Source organism: Mycteria americana, chromosome 2, assembly GCF_035582795.1.
Source record: "Mycteria americana isolate JAX WOST 10 ecotype Jacksonville Zoo and Gardens chromosome 2, USCA_MyAme_1.0, whole genome shotgun sequence".
Taxonomy (NCBI): Eukaryota; Metazoa; Chordata; class Aves; order Ciconiiformes; family Ciconiidae; genus Mycteria; species Mycteria americana.
This window is the reverse complement of record NC_134366.1, coordinates 149,967,459-149,991,766: the sequence shown is the minus strand read 5'-3', so window position 1 is coordinate 149,991,766 and position 24,308 is coordinate 149,967,459. Positions and strand designations below refer to the sequence as shown.

Sequence of the window (24,308 nt, the reverse complement as noted above, 5' to 3'; positions counted from 1 at the left end):
GTCCCTAAGCAAGAGAGTCAATACAGGAAGGCAAAGAAAAGTTTTCCACGGGAAAAAAAAAGGTGGGAAAAAAAAAGTCAACTTGCACACATGATTTTTATATTGAGATGCACTTGTCAGGAGCAATGAAACCCACACTTCGCTAAAAAAGCAGAAGCCATGAAGGGCTCATTTGCTGACAGGCTCAGTCTCCTGTGGCTGTTGAACTCGAGACCTACAGGGAAGTACAATCATTTATACTGTGCAAAAAACCACTGGGCTTTATCATAGCCTGCCACGGGAATACAGACGCCTGCAGATCCGGGGGTGTAGTTCTGATCAGCGGACAAGACTAGAAAGGCGGGAAAACTTCCCCGGGGGAACTGAAAGCAAAACAACCCCCCAACCTTCAAAGGCAATTTAGCAAGAGAAACAGATCCCACAAGCTGATTTCTGTAGGCACTGCTTATCATTTCAAGTGCTGGAGGTTTCACATTTTAAAGGCTGACTTCCTCTACAGTGCTCACACAACATCAGTATAATAATATTTCCCCCTCCTCCCCGGTGTCAGTCATTATCTTCCAGCCTCCCATATGTCTTATCCAGATCATAAACGCTAACCATTTGTGGGCTCTTTTGCAGAGTCACCCGTTCACACGTAACATCCAAACAATAAATAATTGCAAATCATTCCCCAAGGTTTGTTTTCCCAGTGCTGTCAGATTTTTTTGAGACACCGTATAAAACCCAAGCAAAATGAATGGTCCAACACAAGAAAAATAGTAATGTTCAGGGTAATTTTACCCAACCTATTAGGAACTACGCTTCTGACAAAAGATAAATTGCCAGCATCTGCAGATGGCATAACAAAGAGGACCTGAAATGTCCTATATTAGCATGCATGTTGGCTCAGTAAATTATCTTTTTTCTATGTTTCTGTCTTTGGCCCCTGCCTATGCACTGCATTATCTTACGCAACAACAAAATGTTTTCTAAATAAAGCTCCAAGCCCACAGACCCCACACTAGATAAATTAACTGAAGTAAACAAGCAAAAGCACCTAACTGGAGCTAATTATATATCTGCCAGCAGCCTTGCTTTTAAGCACCTTAAAGGTGAACATTTTAATTACTTAATGTGCTCTATTGTTCTCGAATTAGATATGAGAAAAATAACATTGATCCAATCCTTTTTTTATTTTTACGCACTGGAGTTGGAAGGCAAGTGGCTTTGTAAGGGGATTACACGTGCGCTAATCCTCCTTAGCTATGATAAAGTTCTCTGCTTCCTAGTGAGATTGTTTAACCCTCTTCTAACAGCTGCAGCTAGCTCCTAAGGAAAGAAGCTGGAGAATATGAATTACAGCTTGGAAGAATTGAGAGAAAAAAGAAAGACAGGATTGTCTCTTATCTTTTCCCATGCTGCATATCGCTTATCATACTAGCAGGAAAACAGCCTCAAATTTAGCGGGCCCTGTAAGAAAGCAGGTGAACGATATGTTCATTCTGGCATGGATCCCTTTGTTTCCTTTTTGACCCTGTAATGGGCTCAGAGTATCAGCGGCATCCTAAAAGCACACCGTGCCATCGGGAAGAGGGGTGACAAATAATCGCCATCCCAATCAGATGGGAATTATCCATCGCTGGAGTACAGTATTTCTGCATTTGGAAAACAGCATCACACTGTGATGGGCCTGGACTCATCCCTTGTAATTTAGGCGCTTCCAGGAGGTGCTGCAATGAGAAGGCTGGTGTAGCTACATGCCTGCTGCTGGCAGTGGAGGCTCCTTCGGAGGTCACCTGTGACTCCAGAGGGTGATTAAACCATCTACAACCTGCCTTGCTCTTTGAAGGTGTCTATTGAATATTATTGACTGGCAAGGAAGCCTACGGGGACTCTGCACCTAATTTAGGCTCTTCTGCCAATTATCCCAAGTGGAGACATCCCGCTGCTGGAAGGGGAGAGGCTGGCTGCTGTCTGGGGGAAAGCGATACGGCTGCTGAGGGAGAGGGGTAAAAAATAACTGTGAGCGAAGCAGCACAGAGGCTGAACCAGACTGTCACCGGGACACCTCTGTCACCCACTGAAAGCTGAAGCCTTGTGGGATCACATTAGATAGAAGGATAGAGGTGAGCCAGGAACAAAAGCTGTATTTTGGTTCCTTTTTCTTTTCACTTTAAAACAGTTAGCAACCTCCTATCAAGTACAAAAAGTAATTAGTCCTTGATGAAAGATCTCTGACATGTCAAGGCAGAAGAGCGTGGCTGATGGAAGCAAACGCCAGGGCCTGGACAGGTTCGAGAACAGTATTTGAAGAGCAGAAGTTGAAACTTTTTAGCCTGCTACAAACTCACTTGGGTCATCATCTCCTTTACCCTTGCTATAACAAAAGAGCAAAACCAGCATGATGCAAAGGAGATCAGCTCACCCAGCAATTGTGATAAATGCAAAACCATGAGGGCCTTAAGGTGCCTTAAGTGGCAGGACTGTGCCAAATCACCCACTTCTACAAATCACAGTTTCCTCATGCAGGTGCAAGAAGGCAACGCGTGCCTGGGCACACAAACCCGCAGCAAATAGGTTTCTCTGCAACAATGTGGAGCTGTTCATTAAAAAAGAAGAAAAAGTTTAAACTTATGTCGTGGCCAGACTCCTACCTTATCCCAGCTCTGGGCTCTGCAGACATCAAGGTCTTCAGAGAGGCAACTGATGTTTCAGTGCTTGGTGCTCCAAGTGATTTATGGCAGTGTAATTTTGAGTCAGCAGTTGCTTGAAAATACTGTGATTGTTTGGCACAGAGTTGTGGCCCATGTACTTAGCCTGGATTTCACACCAGTTTTAACAGCCAGTGGCACGCAAGGAGTACTCGTAGCCATCTCCGTAACGAAGCTCATGAGAGCTAAATTTCAAAGATGTGCTGTTGAGAGAGACTCAAGAGGACTGTGCTATCAGCGAATCACAGCAGCTTTTCTCAGAAAGGTCCTCTGGAAACTTGCTAGGAGTCAGATGGTCAGATAAGCAAGAAGCGAGTGGTGGTCATTGTGGAAGCCTGCAATAAGGACAACCTTGCAGTAAGCTGAGAGACAAAACTGATTCTGGCTCATGAGAAATGGACACACCCAAGAGAAGGAAAAGGTCCAAAATAATCTCACACCTCAAGACAGATGTGGAGAATCTCAACAGAGAGTGCGGCTCTGCAGGGAGAATGGGTACGGCACCTGCATGTGCCCAAACAAGCAGCAAGGAGCCCATGAGCCCAAAACACTGTTTGTAATGTTATTTGTTTTAGAACAGTTCCAGCTGCTATTTTTCATGTACGTGGAGGAACAGTCTTCCAAAGGGCTAAGATTTCCCTTTGAAATCCGTTCTGATTCAAACACAGAACGAGAAACCCACTCCTGACCTCTGGCTGCTGTCCCTTCTGCAGCCCTGGTTCAACCAGGATCGCTGGACTTGGTGAACTGTGAAGAAGACAAAACGGCCTGCCTGTATCATCCCTTGGGAAGTCAAACGTATCAGACTACAAGCATTACCAAGAAAAGCAGAGAGCCACAGGGTTGGTTCAGAACCACGCTGCCCCAGCATGCCTTGGAGATCCAAAGATCTTCTACTTTGCCCTAAATGTCTTGACCTACCGTTAGTAATTTTAAATCAACAGCTGAGGTATTGGTCATGAAAGGTCATTGGAAAAGGTAGGTAAATTGAAGTAAGCCAGCAAAATAAAATGAAGACTAGAATATATGAATGGAGGGAGGGTGTCACCTCACTCCTGTTCCCTCTTTGTGTAACACAGTATGTTTTCATTTTTAGGGATGAAGAGATGCGGATAACATTCTTGGATTTACTACAGATTCCCTTTTTTAGCAAGTCCCATGATAATTTTCTGGTAACAGCATGGGAACCAAAGGTCTGGGACCTTACTCTTCTCTTTGTCTTCAGCTTCCTGAGGAAATGTATACAAGTCACTTAACCTTTGTCCCCATTTCTAATCTTTAACGTGAACTTACTGCCCCCCCCCCCCATCGAGTTTGTAATGTCCTATGCATTGTTTCAAAGAAATTCCTTCAACGTGGAAGCGGTGCGAGAAGAAAACTCTACAGCATGAAAGATCATTACTGGTAATCATGTTACTATCCCTGTGAGAGGCACCAGGAGTGAATGAACAGCGTGTGCTGCCGAAACCTGAAGTCAACAAGTGGAACACTTCACCCTGAGAGATATTTTGGGATGTTTAGAGAACACGTCACCAGGAAATTGCAATTCAGCTCTATCTGGTTTCTCCACCCCAATCTCTGTCCTGCTATTCCAAATGCATTTTAAGTGTGGGCAAATGGAATGCGCAGATCCGGATTTGGGATCCAAATATGGCAAAGTCAGCAAATGGGCAGAAATAAGAATATTTAAAAAGTTGCAAAAAGTTTTAAATAAGAATATTTAAAAAGTTGATGCATCATTATGCGTCACCTACTGCTCTTACAGCACGTACATAGGGAAAAAAACCCAAACCTAAATGTCTCAGCTAATTTAATAAAAGGTCTTGGTTTTCTTCCAGATTATTTATTTGATTAATGGAAGTATGTTTCCTTTAGTGGTATTTTTCACTGTGGTTTTTTTTGCTCTCCAGTAACAGTTTTGTGAGAGCAAGTACTGAAGTCAGGCTACAACAAAACCAACACAGGTTTCTACTGGTGGTGACCCTGTACAGAACCAGACTGAGAAGAGCAAGGACACCGTGTTTCCTCCTGCAAGGAATGAGGGCTGCAATTTCTTCTCTCAGCTGGCCACAGACAAGTTAAATGATCTGGAGCTTTTTTCCCCTAAGCCAATAGGAACATATCAGTGTTAACAGACAGAAGTCACAGTAATTGCTACAGGTTGGATGCCCTGTTGAGGTTTGTGACTAACAGGATTTTCCAAATCTTAAAAAAAATGCTCAGTGGCTTTTATTGGAAAAAAATGGGAATTCTTTCCAGATGGTATGAAGTTCTGAACACCTACTGAAACACACCGAACCATCCCAAACTCTGAGCCACATAAAGACATGAAGCAATAATAATCTGCACACAGTGGCTTCCCTTTCCCAAACAGGATGGCAGGGATGAGGGACAGCCTCAACTGACCAAGCAGGTAAACTCACAGCTTCATTGCTACAGCCAGAAACTCAGGTGAGTGCGCAGCACTGGAGACTGTGGCCTGCTCCAGCTGAGTTCCTGGGAGCAAAACCCGAACCACCTTTCCAAACAGCGGTCACCCTGTCCCACCCCGATGCCCTACACAAAGGGCAGCGGGAACAGGAGGAACGCCAGAGGAACCCTGCCCAGAGCTTCATCCCGAAGATCCTCTGGAGAGAGTAGCGCTCCCTTCAAATGTGCACTGAAACCAGGACGCTTAGACAACAAATTGGTAGTCTGTGTGTTTGGTAGAAACCAAAATAGAAGTCTTTTGCTCTTGCTCTGCAAAGACTAGAGCTATCATTTAACATTTTAATTAAAAGCCTCCTCAAAGCTACTAATTTGATTTTATTTTGCTTTTGTTGTTCTGCAGCAAGTTTGACAACACGGGCACTTTGCAGTGTACGGCACATGTAATTAAAGTCAACAGGAGTTATAAAGTCTTTAAAACTGAGCCAGGGTGGCTAAAGCCAGCAGCCCAAAATTAGAAGCAACGTTTGAAAATCCAGGTCCCATTCTCTGTGTGTTTGTGTTACAGCATCACCTAGGGGCTGCAGCCGAGATTAATGCCCAATTGTCCTGAACATTATGGAGGTACACACCGACTTGGATGCTTCCAAATGTCCAGCGCACAGCAGTCATTGTCACAGAGACTACACTCAACCAGGCCCTGGGCATTTTGATGAGAAAGTTCATCTGGTAGATATCTATGTATATATACATACACACAAGTATTTTATGCATTTTTTTAAGCAAGAACCACTGAAATACTGAACTGGAGGGCACAGCAGTTGTGGAACATACTTTGGATAACATCCACAGGAATGCTACTGTTGTAAATTCCCCTACTCCAAAAAACATTAAATAAGACATCCAGTTATTTCGTGATCATCTGCTAACAGAGAGCCATGAAAACTATGAAAATTAAACCCATGTGTATGCTTAGGATAGTCTGGCACTTACACTGTTGCTGATTATAGGAATTCAATGCTTACAATTTACATTCTTTCCCAGCCTTTCTTTTTTTTCTGAATTGAAGTTGAAACTCACTTGCTTTTACCATAATATAATTTAGACTGCTGAGGGCAGCAGGACTGCTCCTTTGCGAGGCACACCTGCAGCTACAGCATTGATAGATGAGTGAGCAGGGATACAGATAACAGACCATGCATCTTGTTGGGCGTAAGCTAGCAGTCTGGTTGTCCTTGTGCTTTCAGCCCAGCGTATGAAGAGCTTGTGGCTTTCTAGTCCCACTTTCTTGGAATAACAACGTATATTCTCAATTCCTGACCAGCCACGCAAAAAGCAAAAGCAAAGTGAGTAATGGGGGGTGTGTGTTTGTCCAAAACACATTTCTGTCCAGTTGTGAAACTGCACCTTTAGGCAAGTACCTTAATTTGTTAAAGTAGGACCAGTCCCTGCCAGGGCTCCAGAGAACAAAACTATGTGGTGGCAATGAGTAGATAAGAAGGCTGAGCAGACCTGGAGGGAGACAGAATATTGCAGGAGGCATTTTGAGCACATGAGGCTTAAAATCAGCTCAGAAACCTCTGGTTAAACCCCAGCCTGGGATCGTGTAGTCCTTAGTGGTCCAGCATGGTCAGATGAGATATACCAGTGGAAAACAGTGGCACAGGAGAGTAGTGCCTAGGCCTATGGGCATGTTATCAGGATGTAGTTGAACGTGAGTGCTCAGGCATCTGGAAAAAAGAGCACTGTGCTCCTCTTCCTTTCCCAAGGAAAAAAGTAAGCCAAAACAGCAGTTCCTCAAGCACAGCATATGGGGGAGAACTGGTTTAGCGCTTCCAGGGTAAATTTCCATGCCACTGACAAAAACTGAATGAACTCCACATATCAAAGCAGGCATGGACACCAATACCTAGTTCAATCAGTACCATGCCAACTTTTGGCTCTAGTTTCCAGTCTGTGCCAAACCACATTATCAAAATGGCGTGCAACTTGTGCCACAGGATGACGGAGCAGAAACGCAGCCGCCCGGACCACTTAACCCTACCCTGACACTGCTGATTACAGCTCCACCCACAGCAGCAACTACCAAGACACAAAACGAGGAGCGATCCTTCAAAAGTAGCAGCGCCCCGTGCTTACAAAGAAGCACATTTTTCAAGTGTTGCTTCTTAAAGGAAGTTTCTTCCAACACTTCAGGTTTTTTCCAGTATTTTTAACTACAACCTCAGAATTTATGGGCTCTCTATAATTAGTATTCAAAAAGATAAGTCATGTTGAAGAAAAGCCCTTCCCAGCAAGGCACAAAGTCCCCGTATTCACTGCCTGTAGAGAGAAGGAACTGAGGAGAAAAGGGAAAGCCAAGCTTCTTTACACACTAGACATCAGACTAGTGCCAACAGCAACAGAGGAGCAATGAACAGCTCACAATCAGGTTTTAGTATCAGAACAACTGGAAACTGCTGTTGTGGAAACTGTGGCAGCAGTGGGAGCCAAAGCAAAGTGTTTCTGATATTCAGTGACACCATTATACTGGCAGAAGCTCACTTGCTAATAGCCTGTCTTACAGTTCTTCCACAGGAAGTCCCATTTCTTCTTTGAAGGTCTGTCCTGAGACCATCTTGCAACTCAGTGGGTTTTGTGTGGCAAGGTTTTGGTAGCAGGGGGGCGACAGGGGTGGCTTCTGTGAGAAGCTGCCAGAAGCTTTCCCTATGTCTGACAGAGCCAATGCCAGCCAGCTCCCAGATGGACCCGCTGCTGGCCAAGGCCGAGCCCATCAGCGATGGTGGTAGCTCCTCTGGGATAACGTATTTAAGAAAGGGGAAAAGTTGCTGTGCTACAGCAATTGCAGCTGGAGACAGAGAAGTGAGAATATGTGAGAGGAACAGCCCTGCAGGCACCCAGGTCAGTGAAGAAGGAGGGGGAGGAGGTGCTCCAGGTGCCAGAGCAGAGATTCTCCTGCAGCCCCTGGTGAAGGCCATGGTGAGGCAGGCTGTCCCCTGCAGCCCATGGGGTTAATGGTGGAGCAGATATCCATCTGCAGCCCATGGGGGTTAACGGTGGAACAGATATCCACCTGCAGCCCATGGAGGACCCCATGCCAGAGCACATGGGTGCCTGAAGGAGGCTGTGAACCTGTGGGAAGCCCACACTGGAGCAGGCCCCTGGCACGACCTGTGGACCCATGGAGAAAGGAGCCCAGGCTGGAGCAGGTTTGCTGGCAGGACTTGTGACCCCGTGGGGGACCCACGCTGGAGCAGTCTGTTCGTAAAGGACTGCACCCCGTGGAGGGACCCACACTGGAGCAGCTCATGGAAGACTGCAGCCTGTGGGAAGGACTCATGTTGGAGAAGTTCATGGAGGACTGTCTCCCATGGGAGGGACCCCACGCTGGAGCAGGGGAAGAGTGTGAGGAGTCCTCCCCCTGAGGAGGAAGAAGAGCAGAGACAACATGTGATGAACTGACCGCAACCCCCATTCCCCGTCCCCTGCGCCGCTGAGGGGGAGGGGGGTAGAGAAAATGAGGAGTAAAGTTGAGCCCGGGAAGAAGGGAGGGGTGGGGGGAAGGTGCTTTAAGATTTGGTTTTATTTCTCATTTGATAGGCAATAAATTAATTTCCCTAAGTTGAATCTGTTTTGCCTGTGACAGTAACTGGTGAATGATCTCGACCCACGAGCTTTTACAGTTACTTTTTCTCTCCTCTGTCCAGCTGAGGAGGGGAGTGATAGAGCAGCTTTGGTGGGCCGCCCACCAAAGGTTAACCCATCCAATAGTAAAACAAATCCAAAAAGAATACTTAAACTTAAGACAAGACTTATCCTGTGTACTAGAGAAACTTCAGAAGGCATAATATATCTGTTCATATTATCAGAAATGCTGCTCTGAAATAATAAATTACAGCAAAACCTTAGTGTGCACTGTAGGCTGCTCGGGAACCACTGCATTTTTCAGCATGCAATTACATAGAATAAAATGTAATAGCTTCTACAGGCAGTATGTAATCATTTCCTATGCCTTGCAGGTACAGACAAACACACATACTGGTGACACGGGTTGATTTACTGAGTTATTGCAAAGTACAATACTTTGCAATCAATACAGAGCAAGCCTATTCAAAAACTGTTAAATACATGGTAACATCTGTGTCCTCTCGTGATAACAAAGTAAAAAATATTAAAGTTTTAACAGCTGGAACATTAAATTATGATCTTCACAGAAGAGTAACAAAAGCACTGGTTGAAATCACACTACAAATATTTAATTAGATGTGGTGTATGATCTATGCAGCAACTTTAATACTGGAATCCAGTACTCAAGGCTAGCTCTGGTTCAGTGTATACCTGCATTTTAAAACTTTCCATTTTTATTCAATCCACTACTAAAAGTTCTTGCCACTACTCTCTGCTTACACCATGCTGCCCTGAATTAGCCTCCCTTCAATGACTGACATCAGTGATGGACAGCCTCTGGAGGGCCAATTCAGATCTCTCCATAGGAGCAGGGGAGATCACTAGAGGACAGAGAAAGGAAAGAACACCAGAAGCAGGAAAGTAGGAATGAGAGGTTGTGACAGAACAAGTAGTTAAAAACAGGACAGTGCATCCATGACTGTTACAAAATACTGTTCAAGCAGCAGAACTCATACATGGATACTTGTTGCTAAACAGCTCAGTGATTTGTCATCGTAGGTGTTACACACATACAGAATTCAGCAATAGCGCAGTAAATGATAAAATTGAGATCACTAATTTTACAGCAGTGATCAAAAGCACCTTTCCAATGCCTGCCAGTGCAAAGCTCATGTCCAAAACGATGGGGCTGAAAACACAGTTGTCAGTCAGTAGAGGACTTGTGAGAACACATGTGAATTCCAGCCAGAACTGCTGACAGAGGACACAAAGTGCCATTTTCCAAGCAGGACTTGAATAGTTTACTTAAGTTTCCTCTCTTCCTAGCCATCCCTCTTTTAAAGTAGTAAAAAAAAAAAACAACAAACCAACCAACCAAAAAAAAAAACCCAAACACAAAAAATTAAAGTAAAAAGACTTCATGGGTAGTATTTTTAAAGGTGTTGTCAAACAACATTTCTTCAAGGCCAAGCTGTTGTAATAGCATACAGAAGTCAGCTTCCAACAAGATGACACTTCATATTTGCCTTTCCAATATTTTTAGGGTGCAGTTCAGCAGTGTAAGCACCAGGTCTGCATTTACAAAATGTGTTCTTGTCCCCACAAGCAGATATTGTACTTCAGCATCTGTTTACACAGGTAAGCTTTGTATACATAGTTGGTGTGTATACACCTCACAAGTACAAAACAGGCTCCCACCTTTGAAAACCACAGTACTTAAAATATCTAAACCATTAGACTTCCAATCTCTTGCTTTGGTATTAAATTGATAGAAAATTTACAATGCCATTCTTCAGTCTTACACAGACTGAGTTATTAACCAAGAAAATAAAAAAGTAACAAGTCTCAGTATCCAAAGAAATCTACGAATACATTCATCAATATATAGTACATTACAAATCAGGAGGCAATACATGGAATTGCTATAGTATGAATGAAAACCAAGTAGTTGTAGGAAAGCCTGAGTCTTCCTAACGTTTTTTCTCATGTAACATTTAATGTCACTCTAGCAATGATGATATAGCAGCTTCTACTATGTTACTTCCCAAGTTGTACACTTTGTGTTTGATTGAAAAGGGGGGTGACAAATGAAGGGCCTCTGAGGAGTTCAGCAGCAACACTTGAGTGCATTGAGAACATTGATAATTTGTGGCACATAGGAATTAATGGATTACACAGGATACTTATTTCTATTTACAGTATCATACACTTGTATAAAGTCTCTGCTGCTTTTTTTTTTTTTTTTAGTACTTAGCCTGTGGCAAATCACAGTAACATTATTCAAAGAAAAAGGAAATCCCATTTTCTTATGAAGACTAAGTGACTAATGGGTTTTACTTATCCTTGCTTAAGCTATCTACCCTTCTGAACCCCATGAATCCCAAAATCTAATTGGCACAAAAACATTTTGATCACTTAATACAGGAACTGATTGTTCTTGATTGTTTACCTCTTGACTTAATCATTATGTTCACTGCTGGAGAATTATCCACTTTGCTAGATGTCAGAATTAATACATTTTAAAAAACAAACAAACAACAACAACAAAAAACCCCACACAAAAAAACCTGCAAGAAAGAGTGACTTTGCTGTTGGGTATCTGACTGCATGATAGGAAATACCAAAGCAATGGTATATCATGCTGCCTCTCAGACACCAAAGACTACAGCAAGCCTTCACAAATAATTATGTTTATGGAAGTAGTAAGCAACTCAACTTCAGCAAAAAACTGCCTTATCACCAGGCTTAGTAGGGCATCAGAGCCTTCAAAGCAGTTTCTGCTATCGGGCTGAAGACACTGGGATTTCTGGTTCCAGCTGAGGCAGAGGCAAATTAGAGGGGAGTGGGAAGGAACATTGTACACAGTGTGACACAGCTGAAAAAATAACATATTTGCACTTGAAGATGCAAAACACACTCCAGTAAAGGAGGAAAAACAACTAAATGATATGACATCTGTCTCTGAGGGCAGGAAGCATGGACCTCTACTTTGCAACAGGTTTTTATAAAAGTATTTTAAAAACTTAGAAGAAATCAAATGTGTTAACAGTCAAGCAGAAGGACAATGCAGAACAAAAGAACTGTGTTTGAAGATCAATTTCGCATCCTTTACAAGAAACCTGGACCCATTTCTTCTCTGGTAAAACCCTTTCACCAGGTCTAAAGAGCCTTTACATAAAAGCAAGCAGATGGATACAAGTATGGAAATTTTAAATACTTACTAACTGTTGTATAGAAAAGTTTAGTTGTGAGACAGAAAAAAGGGCAGAGTTGCTTTTAGTCAAAGGATTGCATACTCTTCTAGAAAACAACAAAACCACAGTAAAACAGAACAAAAAAAATCCAACCAACTATGCCAACTGATTATCAGTTTACTAACCTTTGTGTTTAAGTCCTCAACTAAGATATTAAAAATGCACTTGCAACACCTGAACACAAAACAGAGTGTACCTGCTATGACAAAATTACTTTCTTTCCAGCATACTCTTCATTAACTTTTGGTGCCACATGTTGAAGAAACTAGATTTAAATCAGTGAATGGCAAGTGTCAGCAGGCAATGATTTGCACTACACTGGTGGCTCCATCTTGATCATCCTTTTCTTCAACACCTCCTTTTTTAAACTTTTAAATTTAAAAATCAATCTTCTATTTGGAAATTCAGAGCCAGGTCTGATTTTCTTTGTCACCTCTGGTCACACCGTAGGATATCTTCCGAGACCATTCTTATTTCTTGCCAATTCCATTCGTTACTTTTGATTTGGAGTGCCGATTCCTCCTTCTAGATGAATGGCTTTCACTATTGACTGAATGTTTTGGTGGACTATTGTCAGCACCTGCTGAGAAATAAATATTTTTTGACTACATATATATATTTCACATTGTCAAGCTCTTATCTAAAAGACAGTTAGGCTTTCTAGAGCTACAGTGTTTACAGTATGGATTATTTCAGGCTAATACAAATTGGTTGATACTCGTACTCCATCTAGTGGCCTATTTTTTTTAAAAAAGCAATTCTTAAGACTTCTGCAAAATTATTCCTCCTCCAAAAAAATTCAGAAGTTTGCTATAGCAGAATACAGTGGTGAAACATCCTCCATTTTAAATTACATCAATAATTAAACCTCCACATTTTTATTACTGGCAGAACATAGTTCTTTTATTAAGAACTATGGAAGCGAGGTCACAGATCCTTGTAAGACTACATTTCTTGGTTTCAGTCTTTCATATGACAGACCATGTTTGACTGAGAAAGCAGAGGGAAACAATGGGGACTGAAACAAGAATTCAAGAGCAAAACATGAAAGAGGCTGAAGTTTGTAATGAATGAAGTAACAGAAAGAGAAAGATTTGCTTGGCCAGATTTCTCCAGCATATATAAATGGGAAAAACATTTTGAGTGCAAGCAATTTTTATCCAAAATACAAAAATCCACAGATTTACTAAACTGAGAATAAATTAATATCAGCATCCAGAAAAATCATGTATGAAATATAAAGAAGCTCTGCTGTAGGTGCTTTTCAAGCATATGATAAATAAGAAATATTTTTAATGATACAAACACCTGGAGCATAAACTCTGACAGTGATAACTTCCAGATGTGAATCTTAATATTTGTTCCAACAAGCAAGACCACACTAAAGAGTTAATGGAGGAGGCAGGTAACTTAACTGACCTCTAGTGTAGGGAAAAGAAGCCAGAGAAGGAGGCTGCCTTTGCTTCTCTGAAGGAGGACAGAGAAAGCTGCTTATGACCATCAGCAGTGCATTGACTAGGCAAGTGTCAGTAAGAACACAAGCTCCAGGGCACATTCTTGACTGTTTCTTAACAAGCAGGAATAAAAGCACAATTCACATCCATATGTTTCAAATCAAACATGCAATGTTCAGAGAGAAAACCTGTCCACAACAGTTATGAAATGCATAATGCCCTAAACCTACAAGAATGGCCTGGAATAACAGCAGAAAAAATCAGTTGCTTCATTAAAAAATAAATACATTTCCAAGAGTTAGAAGAAAAAAGGCAGTAATGCAAAATAGTTTTGCAGATGATTTATCTGTATGGCTCCTGCAGGGATGTTTAAGTAAGTCCAGTTGTCTCCAAGGTAAGTTTCTCAAGCCTCACTTCCTAGTGCTGAGCCTTAACGCTACCACTTTGAGAATATAAGTGCAAAAGTGCCAATACCTCTACTGAATTTAGAATGAAGCCAGGAAGCATCTGGACTGTACGGGCTGTCTTCACTTTCTGATAAGGTCTGCAAAACCAAGAAGGACACATGTCATTGGGATGCTGGTGGTTCTTGTGATCAGCACTTCTCCTGTTTGCAATTAGACTTGTAAATTTAAACTGTGGCCCAAGTCCTCATAAAAAAATTCAGCCAGTACTTAGGACTTTTCCCTTCCTAGTTAGAAGGTACAACATAGATGATACAATAAGAACTCACCACTTGTCACGTGATCTGTTGTGTAACCAAGTATTCTTAATATTCCCCTAGCATTCCACCTGTACAATGGAAACATTAGCTAACCATTCATCCCTGAATGCTTTGCTAAAATTACAGACTCATTTTGAGTAACTAAGAGGACAGCATTCTTTAGAAACCACAGTGTAATTTGGGATCTGTCCAAGGCCTGCTGAATTCAGAGTTCTTTCTATTGACTTCAGTTAGACTCTGGACCATCCCCCTTCACCCCCATTTATACTAGCTCTGGTAAAGAATTCTAATATCTAGGAGCTTTTAACTTTGGTATGAAACAAAAACAGGCTTCTTAATAAAGTACCTTTTCTCGGTGGCCGTAGTATTCTGCATACCAAACCATACCATATAAACACAGGAAAGTTGTAAAGGCCTAAAGAGGGGAGGAGAAGAAAAAGATAAAATAATCTGTAAAACTTTTTCCAAATGCCTTGCTGGTTCAAGGTCTCCGAGTCCCTGGGGATTCCTCATTCAGAGACTTTCATTCTCTGTTTCTCTCTGCATCTTTTGTCAGGTTGAGTAAGACTCGTGCTTCAGCTTCAAGGTACAGATACATTCTGCCACCATGAGGTATGCAGACCAATCCTCAATGGGAGCATGAGAATACATCCAGATCACCCACATACATGCAGGATACACTGTCAGTACGATTTTTGTCCTCATCCTGTACAGTCATCATACAAAGGCAGTTGGTAGGCACTTGTAGGTATATTATCAGGAAAAACCAGTCTGGGAGAAAAACAAATTCTCCTTCTCCCTGCCCCATGCTTCAGGCTGGGTTACATGTTTGGTTTTGTGGTGCTCTGATCCAGGAAGCAATTCAATACTTTTCTCCTCTGAAGTTTCAGGAATAAAATTGTCATGCTAAATAAAAGAACAATAAATTCTGACTCCCTATCACCTGTTCAAACTGTGTTCCCAACTAGAAGGGAGAAGTATTTATCTGTCAGCCCATTATAAATGCCTTATTTTTCACTGACCATTAAAAATGTGTTTGGCATTGGAGTTACAAGTCTGGCAAGACAAACATCCATTTACTGTTATAAAATGGCCATTTCATGCTGCATTTGCAGTAATCACACTGAAGTACAGAAAGTCGCAGGCTGAGTGAGAATGATTTGCCTGATAAAGCAGGGTTGTTTTATGTAGTTGTAAGACTTCAGTGTGAAACAACATGCATTACTTATTAATGCTATTCATTAACTCCTGTTCCTTTCCACTGAGCACTATAGCGAGCACCACCAAAGTTAGCCTTGATCAAACTGACATTTTCTCTCGTAAAGATAAAGCACCCTATAACTAGTGTTTGTTTCATTGTTAAGCACTGGTAAAGTGGCTATATTCTGCTACGTCGAGAAATAAAAGTTATTCTAGTCCCTTCAAAGTGTGTTCTAAACTATCTAGCATTTGCTTTTCCTAGGACGTGCATAAAGCTCATTACCAGCATTCCTCCACAATGATCCCCTGCTGCCAATGTTCCAGAGAGGAAGCTATTTAGATACTTTCAATGCTTTTGCCATGTTTTATATTTCACATGAGAAATCTCACTTACCACACAGAGAAGCCAAAACACAACATACAGTATTTGTGTTTTGGAAAAAAGATCCTGTCCAAACTTTATGCACACAATAGCTTCAAGGAAAGCAATAACCCTGTGGGTAAATGAAAGAGAGATGGGGGGAAAAAGTGGTTACAAATGCTAAGGATTTAACTCACTCACATGTTCACAACCCAGACCCCAGATTGTCAGCTCTAAACAAGCACTGCTCTCTAGTGAGCACACACCTCCCCAACACCACCATTCACTGAAATTCTCTGGGAAATTTATTTTTCTTTTGATACTTTTCTTCAGCATAAACAGCATACAAAAAGTGATCAACTGGCAGTTCACAATTCCATGAGCCTCTGCTTGTCCAGAGAACAAGCAGGAGTGTGTGCCAATAGCAGAGAATTTCTGTTTATACCTACCCCCGGGCTTCAGCCCTCACCAGATATAAATTTCTTTTCCATGCTGAACAACCAATAGACTCCCCGTTGGGTGAACTAGAAGTACTTCTAGTTTCTAGGGTATTTCTCTACTGGCTGTAAATTTACTACAATTCTAAATAGGCTACTTTGCTTGCTTCAGATGGATTTTAATGAGAAAATTAACATGAAACGGCATTTCAAATTCTCTGAGAATGCACGCATTTGCTTTGGTTTATGTGTAAACTCAGGTCCACACTACAGTATCACAGGATTTGGGGAGAAATGTGAGAGGAAAAATTGCAGTATCTACTTTCCTCTCTAGCATTATAAGAAACAAAACAAGTATCTCCAGCTCTGTACCCGTTACCAGGTATTTACATTTCAGGCTCAAAGCTATGAAGGCTTGTCCACCACTTGGTGTGGAACAAGGGGTTATGAATCCAAAACTTCCATCACCTGCCATGGAAATATATTTAGTTTGTCTAGGTCCTGGACACAAAATTACACCTTTTTAATAAATGCAAGTGTAGAAATGTGACTGGTCCAGCAAAAGTGTAGAAAATTGACTCTTCTCAAGCTGAAGCAAATCATGACAAAACTATTAAATTTATAAAAGTTTAATATTTAACTTGTTCAATAATGACTTTGAGGTTGTACATGAGCACATCCATGAATGCTCCTCCTCAAATGTGTGCAGGCACACTTAACATCAGGTCAAGTGTTATGGTCTCCCAAGCTCAACATTGCAGGATGCATTACCTACCAGTGCTCTCCACAACCAGGGAGCTGCCAAAAACAGCTCTACTGCCTGGCAGACAGGACCCAGCTCCCTCCGTGAAAGAGGGAGGAAAGATAGAATCACAGAATCAGCAAGGTTGGAAGAGACCTCTAAGATCACCTAGTCGAACCGTCAACCCAACACCTCCATGCCTACTAAACCATGTCATGAAGTGCCACATCTACATGTTTTCTGAGCTCCTCCAGGGATGGTGACTCAGCTGAAAAAATGCAAGATGTGTGCATGACTTAACCACTGCTATTGCAGAGGTGGTCCTGGTGCAAATAATAAAATTACAGCTTTCTCTGTACCATCTAATGTGACTTGCAGCATGATGAGTGGGGCCAAAATTTAGAATTGTGGAAGTAACACCTAATTGATCAATACTGCAAATTAATGAGGTGCACATTAGTAAAAACTTGAGAGTAGTGTTACTCTGTTGGGTCACCAACTATTTTTCTTTCTTGGTTTTATATTATTCTACTGATCCAGCTGCAGATTAAAAAAATAGTTAAACTGAACTAGAGCAGTGGGAACAGAAAGATCACCATCAGGAAACAAACATATGAGGGTATGATATACTCAGAGGTATAAACAAAACAACAAGCTATTTTCTACAAGGACTCAAAAAATGGTACAGCTGTTTGTGCTGCATTTATACATTCTTTCCATTATTCTTGTCAAGAATACTTGGGTTAAGTGCATTGTACAATAGGACAGCTATTACAGTTAAAGAAGTGGTAAATCAAAAGATAGAAGATTGCTAACAGTGAAAGGTGTTAGTGTCCTACTGAATGGTGATAAGAATACTCAATAGAACTAAAGACACTGTAAGTTTGGTCTTGTAACATCCTAACAGATATTCCTTTTTGAAAGGCTTCATCCTAACGAAAATGGTGCAATTTCCAGCAGACCTGTTGCACTAGCCTTGTTCATGCCTTACATCACTTATTGTCCATCTGTTGAGAGTGACGCTACAGTATATGTCAAGTTGCAGAGAACACAGTTTCATACTAATGCAAGGCACTAATTTTAATTATTCCCATGGTTAGGCTGTTACAAATTCAATTTGTGCCTTTACAAGAGTGGCTTGATCACCACAGATATGAATATTCTATACACTTGCTTTTAATTCCCTCAGAAATTATATTCTGGATACTTAAATTACTGCAAGAGTGCTGCTTTTCCAACAAACAACAGCAACTCCTAGTGTTGCTCTGTTTTTTTCTAGCAGATTACAGAAGCAAGCAGTATCAAGGAGAATACTTACTCCATGCACATTTCCCATTATTAGATTGGACTGTAGATGAATATTCCATTGCAGTTCTTGTTATGTGATCATAAAGAGATATTTGGGCATCTATTTATTGACATATATTACATCAACGTGTTCAGTGAGAGCTTTGAACCAAGGATGATGGTGTCAGTAATCCTTAACAATTTTTCAGAGCCAGAAGACAAATATTCAGCATCATATTTTCCTTCAGTTTGCAAAAGATTGTTTACATTCTTTCTCTTGGATGAAACAGAAGTTCATTTTTCTTTCTTCGTAATGCAGAACTTGAAAATTCATCCCCCCAAATTATAAAATTGTTTAAAATGTGTCTCCTGTAAGACTCTACAATTACCATCTATAGTTGAGAAAATTTCCTTTTTCATATAAAGATCTCAATTCCTAAATAATTTAAATACATATTTCAGTCATATGTCTATATTAAAATGCATATCTCCAAAATATTAATACAGTTGATCTGTAACTGTATTATGTAAGATGTTTATGCACAAACAGAGCAAGGTTATTCAATTCTAATTGTAAATTAAGTAGTCATATTAACTGTGTGATTAATTAGTTATCTTCAGTACTAAAGCACCATCCATACCAAACCCAGAAAGACAGGTTACTCTGCCATGATCATTAAAAAACATCCAATGCCTTTTTAAGGACAGTGTATGTTACAGACTCTCTTCAGGGATCATAATCCATGTTTTGAGGAGGGGGATCCTCCCTAAGTAAGGAGGTTTAGGCTTCAAGAAATTATTAACTCCTACTCAGCACCAGAAAAACTAAACAAGAATAGAGTTACTACCTTTTGTATGCCCACTGGATGTTACGGTCATGAGTTGAAGACAGTAATAGATCCATCCAGAAAGGTGATAAGTCAGTGAAAGAAGTGAATATTTACCCCAGCCAAACCCATGGAGACATGTGTCATGTTCTCCAGGGTACATTTAAAACAAGAATAGAAAACCCTTCAATTACATTGCAGCATGCTCTGCTCGCATCTCAATTAAATGTTGAGAAATGGGTATTCTTTATGGTGGTGTAGTGCACCTGGAAACACGCCTTGCAGCCCAGCACTGTTCCTAAAACTCTGTAACATCCCTGAGACTAACAGTAAAGGTGAGATAAGTTTGCCAGAGCACTGTCTCTAAATTAGATCTGAGTATTTGATGGCTCATTGAAATGTTATTCCAATGTAAAACAGTAATAAATTCTTCTATTAAACATGAAAATGGTTCAGACAATTCTGGAAATAAGACATACACTAATCTTGACAAAGAGAACAAAATGGCTGTTTTAATTTAAAATCTTTGCCATCAAAAATTAGCTTCTTGAATAGTTTCTTAAAATAGATTTTTTTTTTCTTTAAGACATGATTTAGGATCCTTTATGTTTTCCCATTTGTAAGCTTCCAAGTCATAAATCAAAAGGGACACTACTACGCTGCTTATTTACAAGAAGCTTTTACAACACTGCAATAGCATATGCTTTAGGTTTCCAGAACAGTACATTTTAGTCAAGCCATCTAGAGAAGGAAGTTCTCACCAGAAGCAATCATGCAAATTCTTCATTTAAAGGTCTCCTCCAAGAGACACACTGAAAGAGATTGTAGCCAAGGTAACCATTGTTCATAGTGTTATTCTTTTCCCTCTTTGAGAATAGAATAGAAATAGCTGATAACCGTGGTTTGTTTCAGTGTCTTCTGTTGTGATTCTGCTAACAGCAGCAATGCCCACCTTGATGGCCTGGTAAACATTGCTCCAATGACAGGCAAGCGGTAGAGGCAAAACCTTTATCCTTCTCACCTGACTGAGCATATGGGCAGCAAGGCCAATGCTAATTTGAAGGAGCCTAGCTTTATCCAGCAGTTTCTAGTTCTTCCTTCTGTTCTTCTCCTTACTCATTCCATCACTTCCCATATTCTACCTCCAAATCCAGAGTTTTCCTTTCCTCTGTACTTGCAAAAAAAAGAAAATCTGTCCATAGTGTTCTTTATACTAAAACCAACACAAGACAAGGACTGGCTTCATGAAAAGCCTGTTCCTGTGCTGGACTTACACTTAACACTTGTCCAAGTGCTTCAAGAATGCAGCAAGAACACTTACCCGAACACCCAGCACTGAGTTCCCACTCTCTTGCACTGCGTATCTGTGAGGTATGCATAGTATTGCCTGAGAAGGGAAACAAGACAATTCTTCAGTGAAGTTGAAAGTCCCCAGAGTATTTACATTTAGAAAACAAGTTTACGTTACAAATGTATCTATACTGAAAATGAAGTGCTGATGGTTAAAATCACATGCAATCATGCTGGATGTCTACCAGATGGCTTCAATTCTAGTAGGACAGATTATCACATAGATCAAATAGCTTGAAACAACACAGAATACAATCGTGAGAGCAAGGACTGGGAAAGTACCCAAACCAGTAGGCTAATAAAGCTACATATGTGTCTCCTGCCACTCCACTGAATCTCCAGTTCTTTTAGGCAAAGTGCAACAGCTTCGAAAGAATTAGAGAATCCCTCACTTTTTGCACAGTTTCTTTAATTTACTAACAATTGCATTTTCTTGAGAGATGTGGGTTTGAATCTTGAAAGAAACTGATATGGCTATTCCATATCCTGGGCGAGTGCTCTAACCACTGGCATGTTTTCCTCTCAAGAACACAGTAGAATTTCTTACTATTTTGAAAACAGTCTGGAGACCATTCTGCTCTGTTCTTTATGCTCTTTATGCTTCTAAATTTTAAGAGTTTAGAGAGCGGAATTCCAAAGAAGTGGGACCAAAGTTCCTTTTCTCAGTCTCTGTCTCTGATTTCCCCTGATAGATGTGGAAAACAAGTGTTATTAATCCAACAATACAAGTATTGTTTAAGAATAAAGACTTCTAAAGGTTGGCAAGTGCCATAAAAATACTTAAAAGCTCACCTATACAGGAGCTTATAGGATGTTTAAGGTGATTTAGTTAACTGTGAAATCACTGTGCATAGCTTGAGACACTAATAGCTGTATTTTAGGAATAAACCAATGCACAGCTGCTATTTAACTGTCCAAGGTAATGTCACTTTACTCATGAATGGGAAATTCCCTGCCTCTAACTTGAAAACTGTGTGCATTCTGTCTACCTCCAGCTATGTCACAGGAAAAAAAAAAAAAAAAAGTAAAAATAAGGGGACTGCTAACAACATGAAATACTGTGCACGACTAAAAGCAGGTTAATGTTTCTACACAACTGTTAACACTGCATACATACTGTTCTGTTACTCAGAATACGGTAATGCTCTATCTTTTGTTATAACATGCTACTATTTCCTATAGACAAACAGAATAAGGAGCTCAGTTAGAAAAACCAACAGCTCTATTTTTCCTCATCTACACTTTTGTTAGCATCTGACTCATCAACTTGGATACTTTCACATGCAGTCCTCAAGGATAGCATATGCAGCTAACTCACAACACAGGCAGATGCTATACAAATAGAAGATGGAGCAGACTGGTTCTGATTCCCTATGGAAACACAGATGTTTATATACATTTTACCTTATTAGTTCACTTGGCAGAAAATACACGTTATTGAAAAGTGATGATTATTTTGCTTTTCATGGAGGCAAAAGCATAAATCTCTTGAAACGTGCTGTACTTATTCACAACCTATACGCAGTTCTTGGGTGCCTAGAAGTCAAGCTACTTTAAACATAAGAAAAAAGAATTTACCTTACAGTGGGTGCTGTAATGATTCCTATGAAGAGAATTCTCCCCCAGCTTAAAGGGTGGCTTGCTTGGAACACAAAGATGTGTTTCAAAAAGAATGTGTTCAACTCAGTCAGCTTAAAAAAAAAAAAAGTTAGTTAATAGTGTTCAACTTATGTAATTCTTAATGAATTACTACAGAAAATGTATGAAGATTAATATGGGAACTAAAACACAGTAGGAAAACTATTTATGCTCTACTATAGCCCTGCTGGTTAGGTTGAGGATTTAAAGAGTCTAAGATTCCTGCTCTAGGACAAGCAAGGAATACACTAGTAAAACAAAGAATTCTCCCCTAGACACTTCTATGATATGTACTCTCCTTCCAGAAACCCATTAAGGGACCAGACACTAATTCACACTGCAGAGGTCTTCTGATAACTTTCATACCCAAAATCAGGTATGAATGACTGAGGCAAATTTGGTAGAGGAGTAGAAGGGATCATGTAAAAAAAAAAAAAAAAACCACACCCCACAAAACAACAAAACACAAAAAAAAACCCCCCAAAAAAACCCAAACCAAAACACCCCCCCCCCCCTTTTCTCATTTTAAAGACTAAATTCAGCAAATTAAAAAACAAACAAACAAACTGAAAAAAGCTTAGGTTTTAGTGAAGCCTGCTAGCATTTGCATGATGAAGTACTAAAGCAGTTGGGACATATTATCATATTATGGAGTCTTGCTGGATCAAGGCCAGAATTCTGACTATCAGTGATCCATCCAACAGTCAATGGGAAAGAAAAAAAAGAAAACCAACAAAACCAAAACAGAAAACCACCCAAAACCCCACTGTCTAGCAGTTTTTAAAACTGTATCAATTGCAAAGAGCAATCTGATGGCCAGTACAGCAATCTGTAACATTAGTTTTTTTCCACAGATTCTGTAATTACACTCCTGAACTATCATGTAACTCCCGTGAACAATGCCCTGACCAATTCTGTATTATCAATTCATTTAACTGTGTGTTGCAATGATGGACATACATTGCATTAGAGTTATCTTCTAGCCAATAAGTAACTGAGCTGATGGCAGCTTTGATTTCACAGAATTTATTTCTTACCTGCCAAATGATCATGAAAAGGTAGATTCCAGCAACTCTTTGAAATGAAGACTTAGGGTCAAACCAGCGGACATAGGTCCAGCTGGCTGGGGTGAACTGTAATACAGCTCTTTTGATTTTCCCTGTGGTCGTGTGAATGTCCCTAGAAAAAGAGAATGGCTGGAGTAAATACAAGGAATATGCAAGGGGAAAAAAAAAAGTAATAGCCATGTTACTGATGTTTCAGAACAATCACACTTTTTTGCTGGACAGCAAAGATCTTCACAGACACAACTGTGTACCAGGCAAGGGTGAATTAAGAAATATAATCTATTAAGCATTTCAGTCAGGGTGCATTCTGCTATGAAAGCCCACCCTCCTCCATCCTCAGTCAGTAACTAACTACAAAACATATCTATCATTCTCTCCATGAAGGAAAAAAACAAGGATTGTGATTCTGCAATCCCCTTGGAAAACCCAGAGGATATTTCTTCCTAGTGTATGCTGTCACTGCTCTTATCCCAAAGACTCCTTGTTCTAGAGCTCACTGACATCAATCCTTCAAGAATCTGTCAGATTCATGATTCATTAATTGTATAAGGGGCTGGCTCCACAGGTTTGAAAATACTGCACTTACAGCATATACAACCCCTGCTGTTCTGATATTAGATGTATGCAAATCTACTGGAGAGATGTGATAACACTGTTAAAAGCTAGAAGGCTTTTAAATTCCCTTTTGAAAGGGCACGTGAATGGAGGTTCATCTGACAGATGTGTTACTGGTTCTTGCTTTTGATAACATTAATTCAGATGAGCAACAGCATCCAAAGAACAGGGAATCTAAGAAAAACTCAGAGTTTCCTCTTCTGAAGGAGGACTAGCGGGGCTAGAAGTCAGTTTTCACCCTGTTATTTCCCTGGCCCTTCTGGACAAAAAAGGAGATTCAGATTTGATATTTCTGATACTTTTGTCCTTTTAGGCTAGTGGGATCTTAGGTTAGGGGGAACCTTCTAATCTTTAAGATCTGTGTTTATTCAACAAAAAAAGAAAAACAAAAGGGCACAAGCAAAAGCTTCTCATTCTATGCAGCTCCTCTTCATGTTAAAGGTCCAAAAAAATCTACTCATGCATTTAAAAGAACATGAGGAAAAATTATTCCACAGAGACAGTAAAGACTAGTCCTGCCATAGATATTCTGCTGTTTTAACTTTCAGTGAACTCTCTAAAAACAGAGGGAACATCAACTCTATAATGCTCATTATTCCTCCTGA

At 40.5% G+C, this 24,308-nt stretch overlaps 1 protein-coding gene across 3 annotated transcripts in view; it reads right to left on the bottom strand.

Annotated features, from left to right (window-relative positions):
* Positions 1 to 9,158: 9,158 nt before the first annotated feature.
* Positions 9,159 to 24,308, bottom strand: part of PTDSS1 (phosphatidylserine synthase 1) — a 32,843-nt gene continuing 17,693 nt past the window's right edge. For 2 of the 3 annotated variants that reach the window (XM_075494995.1, XM_075494993.1), the window contains 7 exons: positions 23,059 to 23,200; positions 21,962 to 22,074; positions 20,355 to 20,420; positions 15,774 to 15,873; positions 14,526 to 14,594; positions 13,930 to 13,999; positions 9,159 to 12,584 (listed from right to left, as the gene is read on the bottom strand). In XM_075494995.1, coding sequence (XP_075351110.1) covers positions 12,472 to 12,584; positions 13,930 to 13,999; positions 14,526 to 14,594; positions 15,774 to 15,873; positions 20,355 to 20,420; positions 21,962 to 22,074; positions 23,059 to 23,200 — 673 coding nt within the window. In that variant the 3' untranslated portion in view covers positions 9,159 to 12,471. The remainder of the gene's footprint in view (positions 12,585 to 13,929; positions 14,000 to 14,525; positions 14,595 to 15,773; positions 15,874 to 20,354; positions 20,421 to 21,961; positions 22,075 to 23,058; positions 23,201 to 24,308) is intronic. The other variant, XM_075494994.1, reaches the window with a different exon arrangement.